This window comes from Leptopilina boulardi, unplaced genomic scaffold, assembly GCF_019393585.1.
Source record: "Leptopilina boulardi isolate dan_hultmark-lab unplaced genomic scaffold, ZJU_Lbou_2.1 LbouV2_191, whole genome shotgun sequence".
Lineage (NCBI taxonomy): Eukaryota > Metazoa > Arthropoda > Insecta > Hymenoptera > Figitidae > Leptopilina > Leptopilina boulardi.
Window position 1 is genome coordinate 181,415 of NW_026137742.1, and position 18,440 is coordinate 199,854.

General features: G+C 26.7%; 1 protein-coding gene across 1 annotated transcript; it reads left to right on the top strand.

The window, feature by feature from the left end:
* The first annotated feature begins 6,113 nt into the window (after positions 1-6,113).
* Positions 6,114-8,529, top strand: LOC127277932 (putative nuclease HARBI1). Its single transcript, XM_051299380.1, has 4 exons — positions 6,114-6,123; positions 7,014-7,196; positions 7,456-7,606; positions 7,698-8,529. The coding sequence occupies exons 1-4, from the start codon at positions 6,114-6,116 to the stop codon at positions 8,527-8,529; spliced, it is 1,176 nt and encodes a 391-aa protein (XP_051155337.1).
* The last annotated feature ends 9,911 nt before the right edge of the window (positions 8,530-18,440 follow it).

Genomic DNA, 18,440 nt, shown 5'->3' on the forward strand with positions numbered 1-18,440 from the left:
AATGAATCTTTTTAAAGAATACTATTTATTAGTTAAAAGTACATGTAAAAAGCTGTAATTTAAAAGAAAAAAAAAATTTTTTAACAAAAACTTTTGGAGATATGAGCCATTGAAGTGGCGTCTTAAGAAAAAAGGCGAATTGCGGTGACCAGCATTCTGCAAGTATACTTCGTCTGAAATACAAAAATGAAATTGATTTACATTTATTATAAGATTATCTAGTTCGTGATCGAAGGATTTAAAAAAAAAAAATTTGACAAAATGGCGACCTGTCAAAGTCAAAAGTATGATTTTCGTTAAAAAAATACGGTCGATTTTCAGCTATATAAAAAAAAGTTTTGCATAAAAAAAAAAAATCCTTCGATCACGAACTAGACTTATATGTGTAAATGAAGTACACTAAATTTTAAATAAATCGGTTTAATGGTATTCGAGTAATCGTGGTCACCGACTTGGAAAATGTCATTTTGAGAAAAACGCATTCAAAGTTTCAACTTACTTTTTTTTGTTCAGAAGAAATTTTGTTTCCAAGTAACAAAGAGTCATCGATTCCTGGACCATATAATAACTCTTCCGCAGTGGTTGCCGTTTCTAAATCATAGGAAAAGGCCATCTGTCGTTAGGGTCAGTTATGGCTGGCCACCTTGTATGAAGCCACGGGACGCGCCGATGCAGTGTTCTGTATATCTCATTTATTTTTCACCGGATCAACTTTGAAATTTACAGACACATTTCTAAATATGTATACTTTAAGAAAATGCACAAAAAAAAATTGATTTTTCGAAAGTTACAACTGGTGTTCCCCCCTTAATTTTTTATCGAACTGTTAAGAGTTATAATTTTAAATGGATGTAACTAACAATTGGATGTTAGATTAACTGCTGGATTGAATTGTCAAAAGTCAAATTGATTGTTTAATCAGAAAGTTGATACATAGAATTGTCCTTTATTGGAATTACAAACAGTTCAAATGCATATTAACTTCAATTTTAGAAAGATAGTATAATTATATGCTGAAATTGTAAAAAGCTCAAAACTGCAGGTTTTCTAATTTTTTAAATGTCAAATGTTTTATTGTTGGAATTTAAAAAAGTTCGAATGTTTAATTACTTAAAATGTCATATGTTCGAATAAATAACTGTTATTTGATATATTATTTGTTTTTTGCTATTTTATGAAATTAATTTTCGACTTTTTGGTTTATCGAAGAAAGAAGTATTTGGAATTTTGGATATTTTGTAAAACCCATTTGCAATCTATTGTCAAGTAAAAATATTAACTTAGTTGATTATATGTATTGTGAATTAACCGTTAGATTGAAATCGTATTTTTACAGGTTCCGCGACCGAGCTTCTAAAATCTGACATATGACCTAAATAATCTTTAACTTTAATTTGATGTAAATTGGCAGGTTCCACGACCGAGTCTCCAAAGTCTGACATATAACCTAATTTTAGGCAAGTCTGAATTAAAATACAGTGGCAGGTTCCACGACCGAGTTTTTAAAGTATGTCATATAATGGTACTTCTGCAACACTATGTCATTAAGCATTATTGCAAATTGAACTATCGAAAAAAACATTGGCGCAAATTTTAACGGTGATGAATTTACGTTTTATTAACTGATTAATTAAAAAATTTATGAAATACATAATTAATATCATTATTTTAACTTTCATGGCTGGTACGTCTATTTTGAATTTAAGTTCATAACATGTATATAAAATATACATTATAGTTATTATGTCTTTCTAATCATCAATAATATGGCTACGATATTTCTTACAAAGAATAATTTGTAATTTAGCATAAAATATTTTTCATATTATTACATATTTATATGTTTAATTCACATTACATATAATATCTTGTCATTTAAATGTTTTATGAAATTATATTTATGGAGTGATATATTTTTATCACATATTAAAAATATTATGGGTTTAAATTGCAGGTAACTGCATAAATGCTATCCTTCTGTTTGGACACCTTCTTTGAAAACAGCAACATTTCTTTCCCAATATTATTTGTTTTGGACTTTTAAAAAAAAAATTTTCGACTTTTTGGCTTAGCGAAGAAAAATGCATTTGGAATTTAGGCTATTTTATAAAATAGCCAAATGGCTTATGCTTGCTGGTTGCCATGGTAACGTACAAGAATAAGAGAGTTACAAAATTTCCCTATCACTCTCACTCTTTTACGTTACCTTGTCGACACACGGTGAGCTTCGTTTAGGTTCAACCTAAACTGCATGACCCTTCTCAGGTTTTTTTTTATATCAGTTCGGTGATGCCTCACGATCATTTTAAGACGAAAATTAAAATAATCGTTGGAGGGAAACTCAAATTATATTGATTTTTAAATTTTTTTTCTAGGTTATTGAAGATATTTTCATTAAAATACCGTTTGGTAAAATACTTATTGCTTCAAAAGCTACAATTTAACATAAAAATAGATTATATATAATAATTAAACCATTTTGATACATAGAATTAAGAAAATGTTTAAAAATAGTCGAAAAAACTGAAATTTTTCTAATTTTTTAAACTTTACTCCTTTATTTAACGTTATTTCAATAAAGTCATGTAGAAGTGAATTAAAGTACATAAAATTTCCTGTAAATTAAAAAAAAACTCTTCTATCTATTACCGTTACAAAAATATGGTCATTTGAATTTTAAATTTAATGGATAAATAGTTAAAATTTAACATTAGGTCTAGATTATTTGGTAAAATTGTTTTCGCAGAACTTCATCTCAATTCCATAATATAATACGTATAAGAAGGTTTAATCTTGAATAGTTTCAAATTGAAAAAACTGACTTATCTCACTTACATCGAAAGTTACATTGGTTTAAAGAATGTCTATTTCTATAAGAGAGATTTGAGTAGTGGACAGTGATGGGTTGTGACGCGTCACACGAAGTTTTGTACGTATAATACGTTTTCGACGTAATATACGTATAAAATGTATAAAATCATGTAGAAAACCACTGACATTTTGACATCTATATATGATCCTCTGATTTTTGAAAAAACGAATTTTTCTTATCATTCTATTTAAATTATTTTAAATTAAAGTCTTAAAATAAAATAGAAATGGTCAGAAAAAGTAAAAGAAAATCTTTTAAAGAGGGTTTGCCATGGGAATTATTATTGTTTATAAAGTTTTTATTCAAAAATTGTTTATTTTGGGAGATACCAAACGACTAGACTGACAATATAATACTTAGAATATAGGTTATGTTATTATGCACGTGGCCCGGTGTTCACTCTTATCTGTGAAACCAACTTAGACATAAAACCGATATAAAAACATTTCAATAATTAAAAATTTTGTTTTATAATTGTTAAAATAATTAATAATTACCTAAATTTTGTTTATATTAACAACTTTCTCTTTCAATAGTGTAAAGTAATGAATGATGTATTTTAATGAAGAATTTAAAATTGCCGCTCTTAAATCACGTGATCAAATGTAATATACATCATGTAGAACACTTGGCACGTAATATACGTAGTATTATACACGTAGAAAACCACGTATTATACGTCATGTATTATACGTACCCATCACTGCTTGTCGACTTGCATACATAGCTGTGACCGTACCCTAAAGACTCTCATTTGCATTAAAATGGATAGATTATTTTGTTAGTCAGGACTGAGAATATTAATCTCGTTGACTATATGAATTGTGGGCTAACTTTAAATTGTTTCATATTGGCTGCTTCCGCGACTAAGCCTCTAAAATCTTACATGTAATCTAAATAATATCCAACTTTAAATTGATGTAAAGTGGCAGGTTCCACGACCGAGCCTCTAAAGTCTGACATATAACCTAATTTTTGGCAAGTCTCTGAATTAAAGTATAGTGGCAGATTCCGCAACCGAGCCTCTAAATTCTGACATATAACCTAATTTTTGGCAAGTCTCTGAATTAAAGTACAGTGGCAGATTCCACGACCGAGCCTCTAAATTCTGACATATATACGGATGCCTGTACGGCTCACGAGCGTCTCGGACGCAAGTGGCGGTGTTTCGTACCACAAGTGGCACGAAGTCTGTCCAACTTGTGGCAAGTTCGTTAGTTCGTGCCACTTGTGGAAAGTGGATTTTTTGAAGGGTCATTCACAAATATGACAATTCCGTTGGATTCTGTTGCCGTCTATTTCGTCAGAAACCACTTATTCTGGACTCTCCCTATAATTTCATCCTCGCAAGTCCGTTTAATGTTTTTGAATAAAAATGAATTTGTTATTTTTTAATTGAAAATACATGTAAAAGATTACATTTCAGTGTAAACAAATGATATTGACATCTTTATTAATCTTAAATATTCATAAAAATATACTTTTGATTTTAAAAAATAAAATCCTCTTCATGTATTTTAAATTAAAAAATGACAACATAACCAAAAAATCTTATTTTTATTCTAAACTAAGAAAAATTAAAAAAACTAAGAAAAAACTTCCGCTTAATTCTTAGTGGAATCCTTAGTTTATTAATATGTATATTTATGTTTGGAATGAGTATTTATGTGTGAACTATAAAAAGTTTGTTCGATGACATTTACTAATATGCTAATATTACTAATATCTTATAAAATTCATTTTTGCTTCTTCACATGAAATTGAAATGAAAAGCACTGACGAAATAGACGGCAACAGGATCCAACGGAATTGTCATATTTGTGAATGACCCTTCAAAAAGTCAACTTTCCACAAGTGGCACGGAATCTGTCCAACAAGTGGCACGAACTAACGAACTTGCCACAAGTTGGACGGACTTCGTGCCACTTGTGGTACGAAACACCGCCACTTGCGTCCGAGATGCTCGTGAGCCGTACAGGCTTCCGTACATATAACCTAATTTTTGGCTAGAGTGAATTAAAGTACAGTGGCAGGTTCCACGACCGAGTGTCCAAAATGTGACATATAACCACTGAACTCTATATATCTGGAATGCTGTCTGCCACATAGACATATAGAAATGGACCGCTCACCTCTGTGGAAAGACGGGAAGGAAAAAAGTAAGAAAGATAAAGAAACGACTTATCCCACACTCTCTCTTTCTAAAGCAGGGACGTTTGAAGGAATCAGTGGACCCATGGTTGAATTTTGTAAATGTAGAAAAAGAAATATGGAATTTTTTCGGTGAAAAGTAATTTTATAAAAAGAAATTTAAATAGGTACAAATATTAAAATTTTAAATTATTAAATTTTTTAAACTATTTTCATTTTTAATTTTTTCTTACAGAATTTAAATAAGTACAAATATTAAAGTTTTAAATTTTTGAAATATTTTAATTTTTTATAAAAAATTTGAATAAGAATAAATTTTTAGTGTACTAGAAGGAGACCTAGAAGGAGAGAGTATAGGATAAGTTGATATTTTCTCTCTCTCTCATCCATATCCCGTCTCTTCACAGTGGTGAGCGGTCCACTTCTATATGTCTATGGTCTGCCATTGAAAGTCGCGAGCCGAGAGAGAGGTCTGATTCCTGTATTCCCCTCTTTGTCGGTACAGGTCCATTAGAAAATATTTAACAGTATGTATATGTGAACATGACATAACACAGTTAACAATAAACTTTTGGAACGTATTGTACTACGCCTGCGTAGTTTAGCAAGAGGAGAGGTATACAGGAATCAGCCCTCTCTCTCGGTTCGCGACTTTCAATGGCAGACAGCATTCCAGATATATAGGGTGTTTTCGGCATTAGCTCTGAGTTAACTCTAGAGTTAACAGGGGTGCTCAATCAGTTTGAAATTCGAATTTTCAATTTGCGTTCGGTAAGTGGCGGAAAACGTAAATCCCTTACTTTGATTGGGGCAGAATTTGAAGTTAGCGACAACATTTGAAACCTGCCTAAGGTTCTAGTAAATTAATATCAAAAATAAAATATTTTCCCCTATTTTAAATAAAATTCTCTAAATAATTATTACCAGACGACTCAGAGTTACGTCTGCTTTTTCGCAAGAGTCAACAGAAAGAGTCATATCATAACCTATAATAATCGATAAACATTGACACGTGTGTTTTTGAACTTTCCATTGCAATTATTGTTTTATTGTTATTCATTTAACAGACAAGAAAAAGGCGAAGGTAAAAATGGCTGAAGGTATGTATATGTCAATCTAATTAAAAATTTCTTAAATCAATTAACATTTATGTTTTTAAAATTAAATATTTTGCTTCTTAATTTAGTAAATTAGTTTATTGTATTGTTAAAAAAAAGGAAATGTTTTTTTATGTAAACTTTATTGTTTTAATATAAAATAGAAATTGATTATAAAATATAATCAAGAAATTACAAATATTGTTTGTTTACTTTTATTTTGTACCTGTAACGAAATTTTGATTATCGTAATGAATAATCGTATACATGTTTGAAAATATATTATCAGATAGCAAAATTTGCAAGTAACTTTTACTATGAATCTGTTTTTCTAAATTATTTTTTTGTTGAACAAAACATATTTTTTAAGAAAATAATTTGTAATCTAATAATTTTTAAGGTCTATTTGCTTTATATTTTTTATTAAAATGTACTTGTAAAAACAGACTAGAATACAGATTTCTAGCTTGCAGGTAAAAAATTGTAAAATTTATAGGTTTTCAAAGAATTTTTTTTTATACAAGCTTTTTGCATCTATACGCTCAGAAAAAAGAGTCTTACGCAATAATATCTAAGAAAATTTTTAATCTTTAACATTTTTAAATTTTTGTAGGATTAAAAAAAAAGTATTGAACAATATTTAATCTTTCAGATTTTGGAATGTCTTGATTAATGCGAAAATTATTCTAAATATTGCAAAATACAAAATCATTAAATCTCTATTTACGGTAAAAATATCTGCAAAATTAAAAAATACAAATATTTGTTTTTAAAATATGTAGAAAAAAATGTTTAACAAAAAGTATTTCCTTTCCAATATACACAATATTATATTAATAATGCACAAATAAACGTATTTTCTGTAATAAAAAACTTTTATGTTAAAAATAAAGTTGACGAATTATCGATGATTGCTTTGTCGGCTTATGAAATGATTTTTAATAAAGAAGATGAAGATAACGAAGAAGAAGAAGAAGACATTATTTGTTTCCATATATCTAAAGAGAACAACAGAGAAGAACATCCTAAGAATGAAAACTATTTTGAAGAAACCATTCCAAGATTTTCATTGTCAGGTATAAATAAATATAATGCAAATATATAATTACTAACTATACACGGGAAAAATAAATTTACTGAATGAATCATAATTTTTTAGGACGCTTTTTCTGAAATAGAGTTTTGTGAAATGTGCTAAATTTTATGGATAAACTCTAAAAGTATCTAGTACCTAATTCTACTAAACTTTTTTAGATTTTATCCACAATATTATAAAAAATCTTTTTTACTGTGTCTTTTTACTTTATAAAATTATTTTTATATAATCATTAACAGATTTTCAATCTCACTTTCGCATGACGAGGACAACTTTTGAGGAATTAACTCTCATTTTGGCTCAGGATTTAAGTACGCCAAAATTAAATGTACCGGTCCCCAAGAAATTAGCAATCGCCATTTGGACATTTTCTAATCAGGAGGTCTATAGGTTTGTATATGCATATATTGTGAGACTAAAAATATAATATAAATCAGGCCAAGTAAGAATTATTATATATGACGATTGTTTTTGTTAATAGATCGATCGCTGACCGATTTGGTGTTTCTCAATCGACAGCTTGGACATGTATGTTAGATGTGGCGTCTGCTCTTTGTGCACGTGTCCAGGATTTTATTCAATGGCCTACAGGGGAAGCTGTTGAAAGAAACACACGAGAGTTTCAGGCATTTGCAGGATTTCCAGGTGTTATCGGAGTTGTGGATGGTTGCCACATTCAAATTAGCGCACCACACGAAAATTCTGCAAGTTACGTAAATAGAAAAGGATACTTTTCTATCAACATGCAGGGAATTTGTGATGCTAAAATGAAGTTTATTCACATTTATGCGGGTTGTTGCGGCAGTGTTAATGATGCACGGGTATGGCAGATGAGCGATATTGCAGAAGAGAGTGGACGTAATTACGATCAGTACTTCCCTGCAGAAACGCACATTTTGGGGGATAAAATATACCCTAACTTGTTCAATTTGTTGCCGCCTTACAAAGATTATGGTAATTTGCTAAGAGTGCAAAGGTACTATAATCTGCTTCATGCTAGAACGCGTCAAATAATTGAGAGGACTTTTGCCCTTCTTTTGGGTCGTTTTCGAAGACTCAAATATTTATACCTCCAAAATGTCGAGTACGCATCTCTTATTATTCTCGCTTGTTGCTGTCTTCATAATATTTGTATATCATTAAATGACCAACTAGATAACATTCCTAATGTTGAAGTTGATGATCTTGATGAACAGTTTGATGATAATGGGGATGATGCTCCGCTCCCGGAAGTGCAACCAGATAATGTACGTTTTAGTGCCGAGATTAAGCGTAATGCAATTGCAAACGCTTTGTACATCAATCGCGAGTGATTAGAATAAGTGTTGAAGAAATATTAAAACAATTCAAGCGTATATCTAAAAGTGCAGTGGTGCAATATCTAAACTTCAAATTGTGACGTAAGACATTGTTAATTAATGCGCGTCATAATTTTCACGTATTTTTAAGTCGTTAATAAATAATGATGTCAATCCTTTGTAAATATTTGTTTGTACAAGCATATATGTGTGTGTGTGTGATTATAGCTTTCATTGTATATAATTAAGACATGTTTATGGGTGTATTAAGATTGTTTTGTCAGAAATTGTTGATAAATGTCTTGAACTTGTGAATAAATAAGATGGTTTACCTTCAAGGAACATATATATATATATATATATATATATATATATATATATATGTATCTTCCTTGAAGGGTTTGGGGGTCGTTTATTCATTACTTGTAAGGATGATGAAAATCAATTTCGAACCCCCACCTTTATGTAATAACTGAAGAGTTTTTCAAGTCCTTCTTTTTCTCTTATTTAATATAATTCTCAGGAACCTTATACGTAATGAGTGGACGACCTCTTTCCATTTCGTTTAGTAACGGAACAGTTGCTGTATTATTTTTAACACTCAGTTGCTTTTCAGGAATCAACACCAAGGGCTTACTCAGCGAATAAAACAACATATATAATCCGAAATCAGTCCGAACAGAAAGACAAGTTTGAAATCAATTCAGAATAGTCCGAAAATTATATGAAATCGGTCAGTAGTAATCCGATTTAAGTTCGTTCAAAAAAGGTTTTTTAAAAATAATACGGAATTTTTGAATAGATAATCCACAAACAATATAAAACAATCCAAATTTAGTTCGGCTAGGGAACTTAATCTAAAATGAGATTAATCTCATTAAAAAAAATTTAATTTAAAACTAGTATCTTAACTAGTAATCGGGATCGGGTTGCGATACGATACGTATATCGATATCTTAATCATGTCGAATAGCGAAAAGACAAACGATTGTTCCGTGACGGTTCCCGACAACAATTGAAAATTAATTTTAAACAAATAGTATGCCATATTAAATCCTCCATTTCGAATTTTTGAATATAAACATCACATTCGTATTAAGGAGTTATTTTAAACAATTTTTAAAAATTGATTGCGGATTTGTAAGCAGCGACCTCAAAAATGCCCAAATTTTAAATGTAATAAAATGAGAATCGTAGATTTTCATTTTGTTTCTTAAAGGATTAAATCGTAACTTTAGTGAACTATTGATTAATGATGCATATTACATATTCAGAACTTCCAATACTTTTTAGTAAAATATATCCTCACAGCACCGGATATCATTGGATATCTGGTGAATATCTTTAGACATCCTGTGAATGTCCTGAAGATATTTCTGGATATCCTTGGAACGATTTCAGAATATTCTGATGTCAAGATATCTTGATGATATTCTTAGGATATCCTTTAGTTGTGCGGATTACTATTTAATGTAATTATTTGAACTTTTTTTACTCAATTTTTAGTAAATGGTTAAACGTTTAGAAAAGTTTCTACTAGTGGCACAATTTTTAATAATCCTAATTTTTAAAGTGCATACATTTTCAGGCAAATTTTTTTTTAAAAATTTCATTTTAAAAAATGATTTCTTTAAAAATTGTTTATCATAAAAGTTGCTTACTTCAGTATCGTTGTGATTCAAATAATTCAAGTTATTTAAATCAAATAGATATTTTTTGGATCCAAACAAAAAATATTTGAAATAGGTAAATATTTTCCAAATAATTTGAATTACTTGAATTAAATTTTTTTCTTCATCATAATACGGCGACGACTGTACGACTGACGACTCTCATCCGGTGCGGTGTGTTACATCATTGTCCATAGTTTATTGAATGAGTTGAGATAAATCTTAAATAAATAAAAACAATCTCTTATTGCAGTATATTTAACTATTTATTTATTGAACGTTTATAAAGGATCTGAAACTTTTTATTATAATAAATTACCTTAACTTATTAAATAAAAACGAAGTACTAGTATAATTTACAAACAAGTCCCTAATCATAAAAAAACTTACTATTTAGTGCAGTTTAAAATTCATAGAGATAATCACATTTTTTTCATTTCAGTCAGTCTCAATGAATTTTAGAACAATTTCTTAAAAAATTTTGGAAGGCGACGAATATCCCAAGAACTTCTGCAGGATATTTAGAAGTATTTGGTACTCTGAGGGCTATTATATTTATTTTGAAAAATAAATCTAGTGATTAAGAAATTGTTAATGAGAATACACATTTTTTATGAACGAAAAACATACAAAGTATCAAAAACAAAAGGTAGTTATATCGGTGCTAAATAAAAACTTAATATTCGTAAGAATAAACAAAAAACACTATAATTGACATGTAGATAAGAAATAAACTTCTTAAAATTGCAAGTTGTAAATATTGAAATTGTTATTATCATTTATCATTGAAACATAAAATTTTTTCATTTACTATTGATTTAAAAAAATATTAAGAAAATTAGCATACAAAACATTACAAAATTTCTAATAAGTATTCATTTTGTGAATAACGTGTTTTTCATTTACTCTAAAAAATAAAAAGTTTTCCTTTAGAATCCATGAATTTTAATATAGTAAAATTTAAAAGAAATCCGTATCGTAATATACGTATGTACATAATCTCACAGCACAAATTGCTTTTATAATACTTTAACATTCATAAAGAAACAATCACAGTTTTTTTTAATATCTGACTATTTTATACACTTTTAGAAAAAATATATTTTTTTCTTATTGTAAGTATACTGTGCTAATAATTGTTGACAAGATTTTTACAACGACTAATAATAAATTATTATTAAATATAGTATCACTATAATTGAGAAATGTTTTGAACAAATCTTTTTCGTTTAGTAACTTCAGCGACGTATATCAATAAAAATAAAAATTCTTCACAAATTACAAAAAGAAACATCAAGTTGAAAATTAAAAAATAATTAAGAAATAAAGCAGTATGTCTAGTAGACATTTAAATGTTGCAAACGACCGTCTTCATGACAGAATATCGAGAATAGTATTTCCTATTCGAAATTATAGAAAAACAAAAATATGATTAAAATAAATATACTGCTACATAAACAAATCTCTATACTCACAGCACGCATTGCATTAAACATTTATAAAAAAAGCAAATTATTTTGATAACAATCAATACCTTTAAATGGTTTAACATTTTTTTCACCATGAACAGCGAATCAAGTATTACATACTTAAACAAACCCAAATTAAAAAGACACGGGCAACGATCAAATTCAAGATGCATGAAAGTATGAAAAAGATATTATTTAGTAACAGAAAAATAGATAGTGACTATATTTTGAAGCAATGAAGTCCCCTTTATTTCTTTTCTTCGTCGCCTTTCTTCATTAAAAATCCCACATAACTTTTAAAAATATCAAGAAAATCATTTTTAGCTGCCATATTTTCTTGGTGTTGTGCGGCTGATTCTTCTCTTCTTTGTTTCCTGTCCTCTCTATTTTCCTGTCTCATATCTTCAACCCAATCTGGCTGTTTCTTTATTTTCTTTTTTTTAGGAATTACCAATTCGTCTACATCCTCAATATCCTTCGCAATTTTTTTTTTATATCCTGCTATACTCGAAGCTGTAGATACAGGAATAATTTCCGGTTTATCATAAAAAATTTCATGCATTTTTTCAAAGAAAGGCCAAGTAATAGGACCTGTCCCTGTTTCCTTTTTTTTACTCAAATTTGTTCTGTATGTGCGAGATAAGGACTTCCATTTTCCTTTGCATGATTCCCATGTTTTTTGTAAACCTTTATTTGCCAAAACACCACTGATCTTTTTCCAAAACTCTGGACTCAATGTATCTTTCGTAGTTTCGGTCACTTCAGGATACACTTCAATTAATATTTCAGTCTCCTTATCAGTCCACTGTCCGGAAGTTATAAGCCCTGCACGAAAAATAAACGCATAAACTCAAAAATAATTTTCAATTTTTTTTAAAAAAGGGAATTTTTTTTAGTCCTAAAAATAAAACTTAAAATGTATACTTTTAATAAACAAATTAAACAAAATGTCATTTTTTGTTTTCGAAATATTTATTAATTAATGGTTATAAAAAATAAAGTATTTCACAAATAAATTAAGTTACCGTTATTCTAAACTTATCAATCGGAAGCTTATATGTAATTACCCATCTAACGAACCCTAAATGAAGTAGTTTGGATTAGTAGATTATTTATAAACAATTAGTTATTATTGCAATTGTTTATTAATGATCCGATAAACCAAAATACTTTATATATAGGGGTTGTTGGATGTGGAATTACATAAGCTTTATATTGATAAGTTCAAAATTACGATAACTTTATTTGTGGGTAAAATATTTCAATTTTAATAACATTAATTAATATCTCGAAATAAGGAACGGCATTTTGTTTAAATTGTTTATTATAAGTATGCATTTTAAGCTTAATTTTAAAGGATAAAAAAGACAAAAAAAGGTCCTTTTTAAAATAAGTCGAAAATATTTTGGAAAAATATTTACTTATATTTTGTGTAAATAAGTAATCAAAATAATTCATTACAATTTTTCATTAATTTAATTGACGCATTAAATGTAGTTTAAAATTTGGATAAATAAAATTATATATTAACTGATACTCAAAGCGCCTAAAATCTTGAAAAATTAAATAGTTTAATTGATTCATTTAAATAACTTCAAATATTAAAATGAATTTAAATTTGGATTATTGAATTAGAAATTTGAGTAGATTTATTTCTGAATAAATAGTCTTTTGGATCAATATAGAAATTTAGATAATTTAATTGAATTCAGGATTAAAATTTTGTCAATTTGTAATTCAGAACGATAATTTTTTATACAGGATTAAAATGTCGACTGATTCAAACATTTAATGAAAATTTTTTTGCAAATGTAAATATTTTGACCAATAAAAATTAAAGTTTATTCAAAATTTAATCAATTAAATCAGTTTTATGAAACAAACATTAAAAATTAAAATTTTGTGATTCTTAAATTAATTTTAGCTTAAGAATGTTGAAAAAAAATTATTTCGAAGGACTAGTGACAAATTATCGAAATAGGTGTAAAATATAAAAAGGTGATTCCTACGTTATTTTATATTCATAAAAAATATGAATTTTTACTATTAAAATGTGAAAATTTTTAAAGAATTTCAATCCATATTTACAGTTTCAGTTTAAAAAAAAATATTTTTATGTCTTAAATTAATATATATATATTAAGCTTAGAGCTAAATAATCTTCTATTATATTAAAATGTTTGTTTTGTCGTCTTCGTGACGTCACTGGGCCAAGAATTTTCGTTTTTCACATTCTTTTTCAACAACTTTTGTTCAGATATGATTCAAAATTAGAATTTAAACATAAATTAAACATATGAATTAGAAAAAAATCTGAATTTTTTTTTTTTGCAACTTTTTGCAAAAAATATTTTTTTGCAAATTTTGCAACTTTTTGTTATTTTTCAGTAATTCACATGTAAAATGCATCCCAATTTCAAATCTCATCAAAAAATATTTATTTTTTTTAAAGTTATCGTTATTTCAAAATTTTTCACAAATCTTCTATTATATTAAAATGTTTGTTTTGTCGTCTTCGTGACGTCACTGGGCCAAGAATTTTCGTTTTTCACATTCTTTTTCAATAATTTTTGTTCAGATATGATTCAAAATTAGAATTTAAACATAAATTAAACATATGAATTAGAAAAAAATCTGAATTTTTTTTTTTTGCAACTTTTTGCAAAAAATATTTTTTTGCAAATTTTGCAACTTTTTGTTATTTTTCAGTAATTCACATGTAAAATGCATCCCAATTTCAAATCTCATCAAAAAATATTTATTTTTTTTAAAGTTATCGTTATTTCAAAATTTTTCACAAATCTTCTATTATATTAAAATGTTTGTTTTGTCGTCTTCGTGACGTCACTGGGCCAAGAATTTTCGTTTTTCACATTCTTTTTCAATAATTTTTGTTCAGATATGATTCAAAATTAGAATTTAAACATAAATTAAACATATGAATTAGAAAAAAATCTGAATTTTTTTTTTTTGCAACTTTTTGCAAAAAATATTTTTTTGCAAATTTTGCAACTTTTTGTTATTTTTCAGTAATTCACATGTAAAATGCATCCCAATTTCAAATCTCATCAAAAAATATTTATTTTTTTTAAAGTTATCGTTATTTCAAAATTTTTCACAAATCTTCTATTATATTAAAATGTTTGTTTTGTCGTCTTCGTGACGTCACTGGGCCAAGAATTTTCGTTTTTCACATTCTTTTTCAACAATTTTTGTTCAGATATGATTCAAAATTAGAATTTAAACATAAATTAAACATATGAATTAGAAAAAAATCTGAATTTTTTTTTTTTGCAACTTTTTGCAAAAAATATTTTTTTGCAAATTTTGCAACTTTTTGTTATTTTTCAGTAATTCACATGTAAAATGCATCCCAATTTCAAATCTCATCAAAAAATATTTATTTTTTTTAAAGTTATCGTTATTTCAAAATTTTTCACAAATCTTCTATTATATTAAAATGTTTGTTTTGTCGTCTTCGTGACGTCACTGGGCCAAGAATTTTCGTTTTTCACATTCTTTTTCAATAATTTTTGTTCAGATATGATTCAAAATTAGAATTTAAACATAAATTAAACATATGAATTAGAAAAAAATCTGAATTTTTTTTTTTTGCAACTTTTTGCAAAAAATATTTTTTTGCAAATTTTGCAACTTTTTGTTATTTTTCAGTAATTCACATGTAAAATGCATCCCAATTTCAAATCTCATCAAAAAATATTTATTTTTTTTAAAGTTATCGTTATTTCAAAATTTTTCACAAATCTTCTATTATATTAAAATGTTTGTTTTGTCGTCTTCGTGACGTCACTGGGCCAAGAATTTTCGTTTTTCACATTCTTTTTCAATAATTTTTGTTCAGATATGATTCAAAATTAGAATTTAAACATAAATTAAACATATGAATTAGAAAAAAATCTGAATTTTTTTTTTTGCAACTTTTTGCAAAAAATATTTTTTTGCAAATTTTGCAACTTTTTGTTATTTTTCAGTAATTCACATGTAAAATGCATCCCAATTTCAAATCTCATCAAAAAATATTTATTTTTTTTAAAGTTATCGTTATTTCAAAATTTTTCACAAATCTTCTATTATATTAAAATGTTTGTTTTGTCGTCTTCGTGACGTCACTGGGCCAAGAATTTTCGTTTTTCACATTCTTTTTCAATAATTTTTGTTCAGATATGATTCAAAATTAGAATTTAAACATAAATTAAACATATGAATTAGAAAAAAATCTGAATTTTTTTTTTTTGCAACTTTTTGCAAAAAATATTTTTTTGCAAATTTTGCAACTTTTTGTTATTTTTCAGTAATTCACATGTAAAATGCATCCCAATTTCAAATCTCATCAAAAAATATTTATTTTTTTTAAAGTTATCGTTATTTCAAAATTTTTCACAAATCTTCTATTATATTAAAATGTTTGTTTTGTCGTCTTCGTGACGTCACTGGGCCAAGAATTTTCGTTTTTCACATTCTTTTTCAACAATTTTTGTTCAGATATGATTCAAAATTAGAATTTAAACATAAATTAAACATATGAATTAGAAAAAAATCTGAATTTTTTTTTTTTGCAACTTTTTGCAAAAAATATTTTTTTGCAAATTTTGCAACTTTTTGTTATTTTTCAGTAATTCACATGTAAAATGCATCCCAATTTCAAATCTCATCAAAAAATATTTATTTTTTTTAAAGTTATCGTTATTTCAAAATTTTTCACAAATCTTCTATTATATTAAAATGTTTGTTTTGTCGTCTTCGTGACGTCACTGGGCCAAGAATTTTCGTTTTTCACATTCTTTTTCAATAATTTTTGTTCAGATATGATTCAAAATTAGAATTTAAACATAAATTAAACATATGAATTAGAAAAAAATCTGAATTTTTTTTTTTTGCAACTTTTTGCAAAAAATATTTTTTTGCAAATTTTGCAACTTTTTGTTATTTTTCAGTAATTCACATGTAAAATGCATCCCAATTTCAAATCTCATCAAAAAATATTTATTTTTTTTAAAGTTATCGTTATTTCAAAATTTTTCACAAATCTTCTATTATATTAAAATGTTTGTTTTGTCGTCTTCGTGACGTCACTGGGCCAAGAATTTTCGTTTTTCACATTCTTTTTCAATAATTTTTGTTCAGATATGATTCAAAATTAGAATTTAAACATAAATTAAACATATGAATTAGAAAAAAATCTGAATTTTTTTTTTTGCAACTTTTTGCAAAAAATATTTTTTTGCAAATTTTGCAACTTTTTGTTATTTTTCAGTAATTCACATGTAAAATGCATCCCAATTTCAAATCTCATCAAAAAATAATTATTTTTTTTAAAGTTATCGTTATTTCAAAATTTTTCACAAATCTTCTATTATATTAAAATGTTTGTTTTGTCGTCTTCGTGACGTCACTGGGCCAAGAATTTTCGTTTTTCACATTCTTTTTCAACAATTTTTGTTCAGATATGATTCAAAATTAGAATTTAAACATAAATTAAACATATGAATTAGAAAAAAATCTGAATTTTTTTTTTTGCAACTTTTTGCAAAAAATATTTTTTTGCAAATTTTGCAACTTTTTGTTATTTTTCAGTAATTCACATGTAAAATGCATCCCAATTTCAAATCTCATCAAAAAATATTTATTTTTTTTAAAGTTATCGTTATTTCAAAATTTTTCACAAATCTTCTATTATATTAAAATGTTTGTTTTGTCGTCTTCGTGACGTCACTGGGCCAAGAATTTTCGTTTTTCACATTCTTTTTCAATAATTTTTGTTCAGATATGATTCAAAATTAGAATTTAAACATAAATTAAACATATGAATTAGAAAAAAATCTGAATTTTTTTTTTTTGCAACTTTTGGCAAAAAATATTTTTTTGCAAATTTTGCAACTTTTTGTTATTTTTCAGTAATTCACATGTAAAATGCATCCCAATTTCAAATCTCATCAAAAAATATTTATTTTTTTTAAAGTTATCGTTATTTCAAAATTTTTCACAAATCTTCTATTATATTAAAATGTTTGTTTTGTCGTCTTCGTGACGTCACTGGGCCAAGAATTTTCGTTTTTCACATTCTTTTTCAACAATTTTTGTTCAGATATGATTCAAAATTAGAATTTAAACATAAATTAAACATATGAATTAGAAAAAAATCTGAATTTTTTTTTTTGCAACTTTTTGCAAAAAATATTTTTTTGCAAATTTTGCAACTTTTTGTTATTTTTCAGTAATTCACATGTAAAATGCATCCCAATTTCAAATCTCATCAAAAAATATTTATTTTTTTTAAAGTTATCGTTATTTCAAAATTTTTCACAAATCTTCTATTATATTAAAATGTTTGTTTTGTCGTCTTCGTGACGTTACTGGGCCAAGAATTTTCGTTTTTCACATTCTTTTTCAACAATTTTTGTTCAGATATGATTCAAAATTAGAATTTAAACATAAATTAAACATATGAATTAGAAAAAAATCTGAATTTTTTTTTTTTGCAACTTTTTGCAAAAAATATTTTTTTGCAAATTTTGCAACTTTTTGTTATTTTTCAGTAATTCACATGTAAAATGCATCCCAATTTCAAATCTCATCAAAAAATATTTATTTTTTTTAAAGTTATCGTTATTTCAAAATTTTTCACAAATCTTCTATTATATTAAAATGTTTGTTTTGTCGTCTTCGTGACGTCACTGGGCCAAGAATTTTCGTTTTTCACATTCTTTTTCAACAATTTTTGTTCAGATATGATTCAAAATTAGAATTTAAACATAAATTAAACATA

What these genes read in the sequence shown, in the direction of transcription:
- LOC127277932 (XM_051299380.1), top strand. An exon ending in TCCAAGATTTTCATTGTCAG is followed by an intron (nt 7,197 to 7,455) that starts GTATAAATAAAT and finishes AATCATTAACAG; the next exon opens with ATTTTCAATCTCACTTTCGC. An exon ending in TCTAATCAGGAGGTCTATAG is followed by an intron (nt 7,607 to 7,697) that starts GTTTGTATATGC and finishes TTTTGTTAATAG; the next exon opens with ATCGATCGCTGACCGATTTG.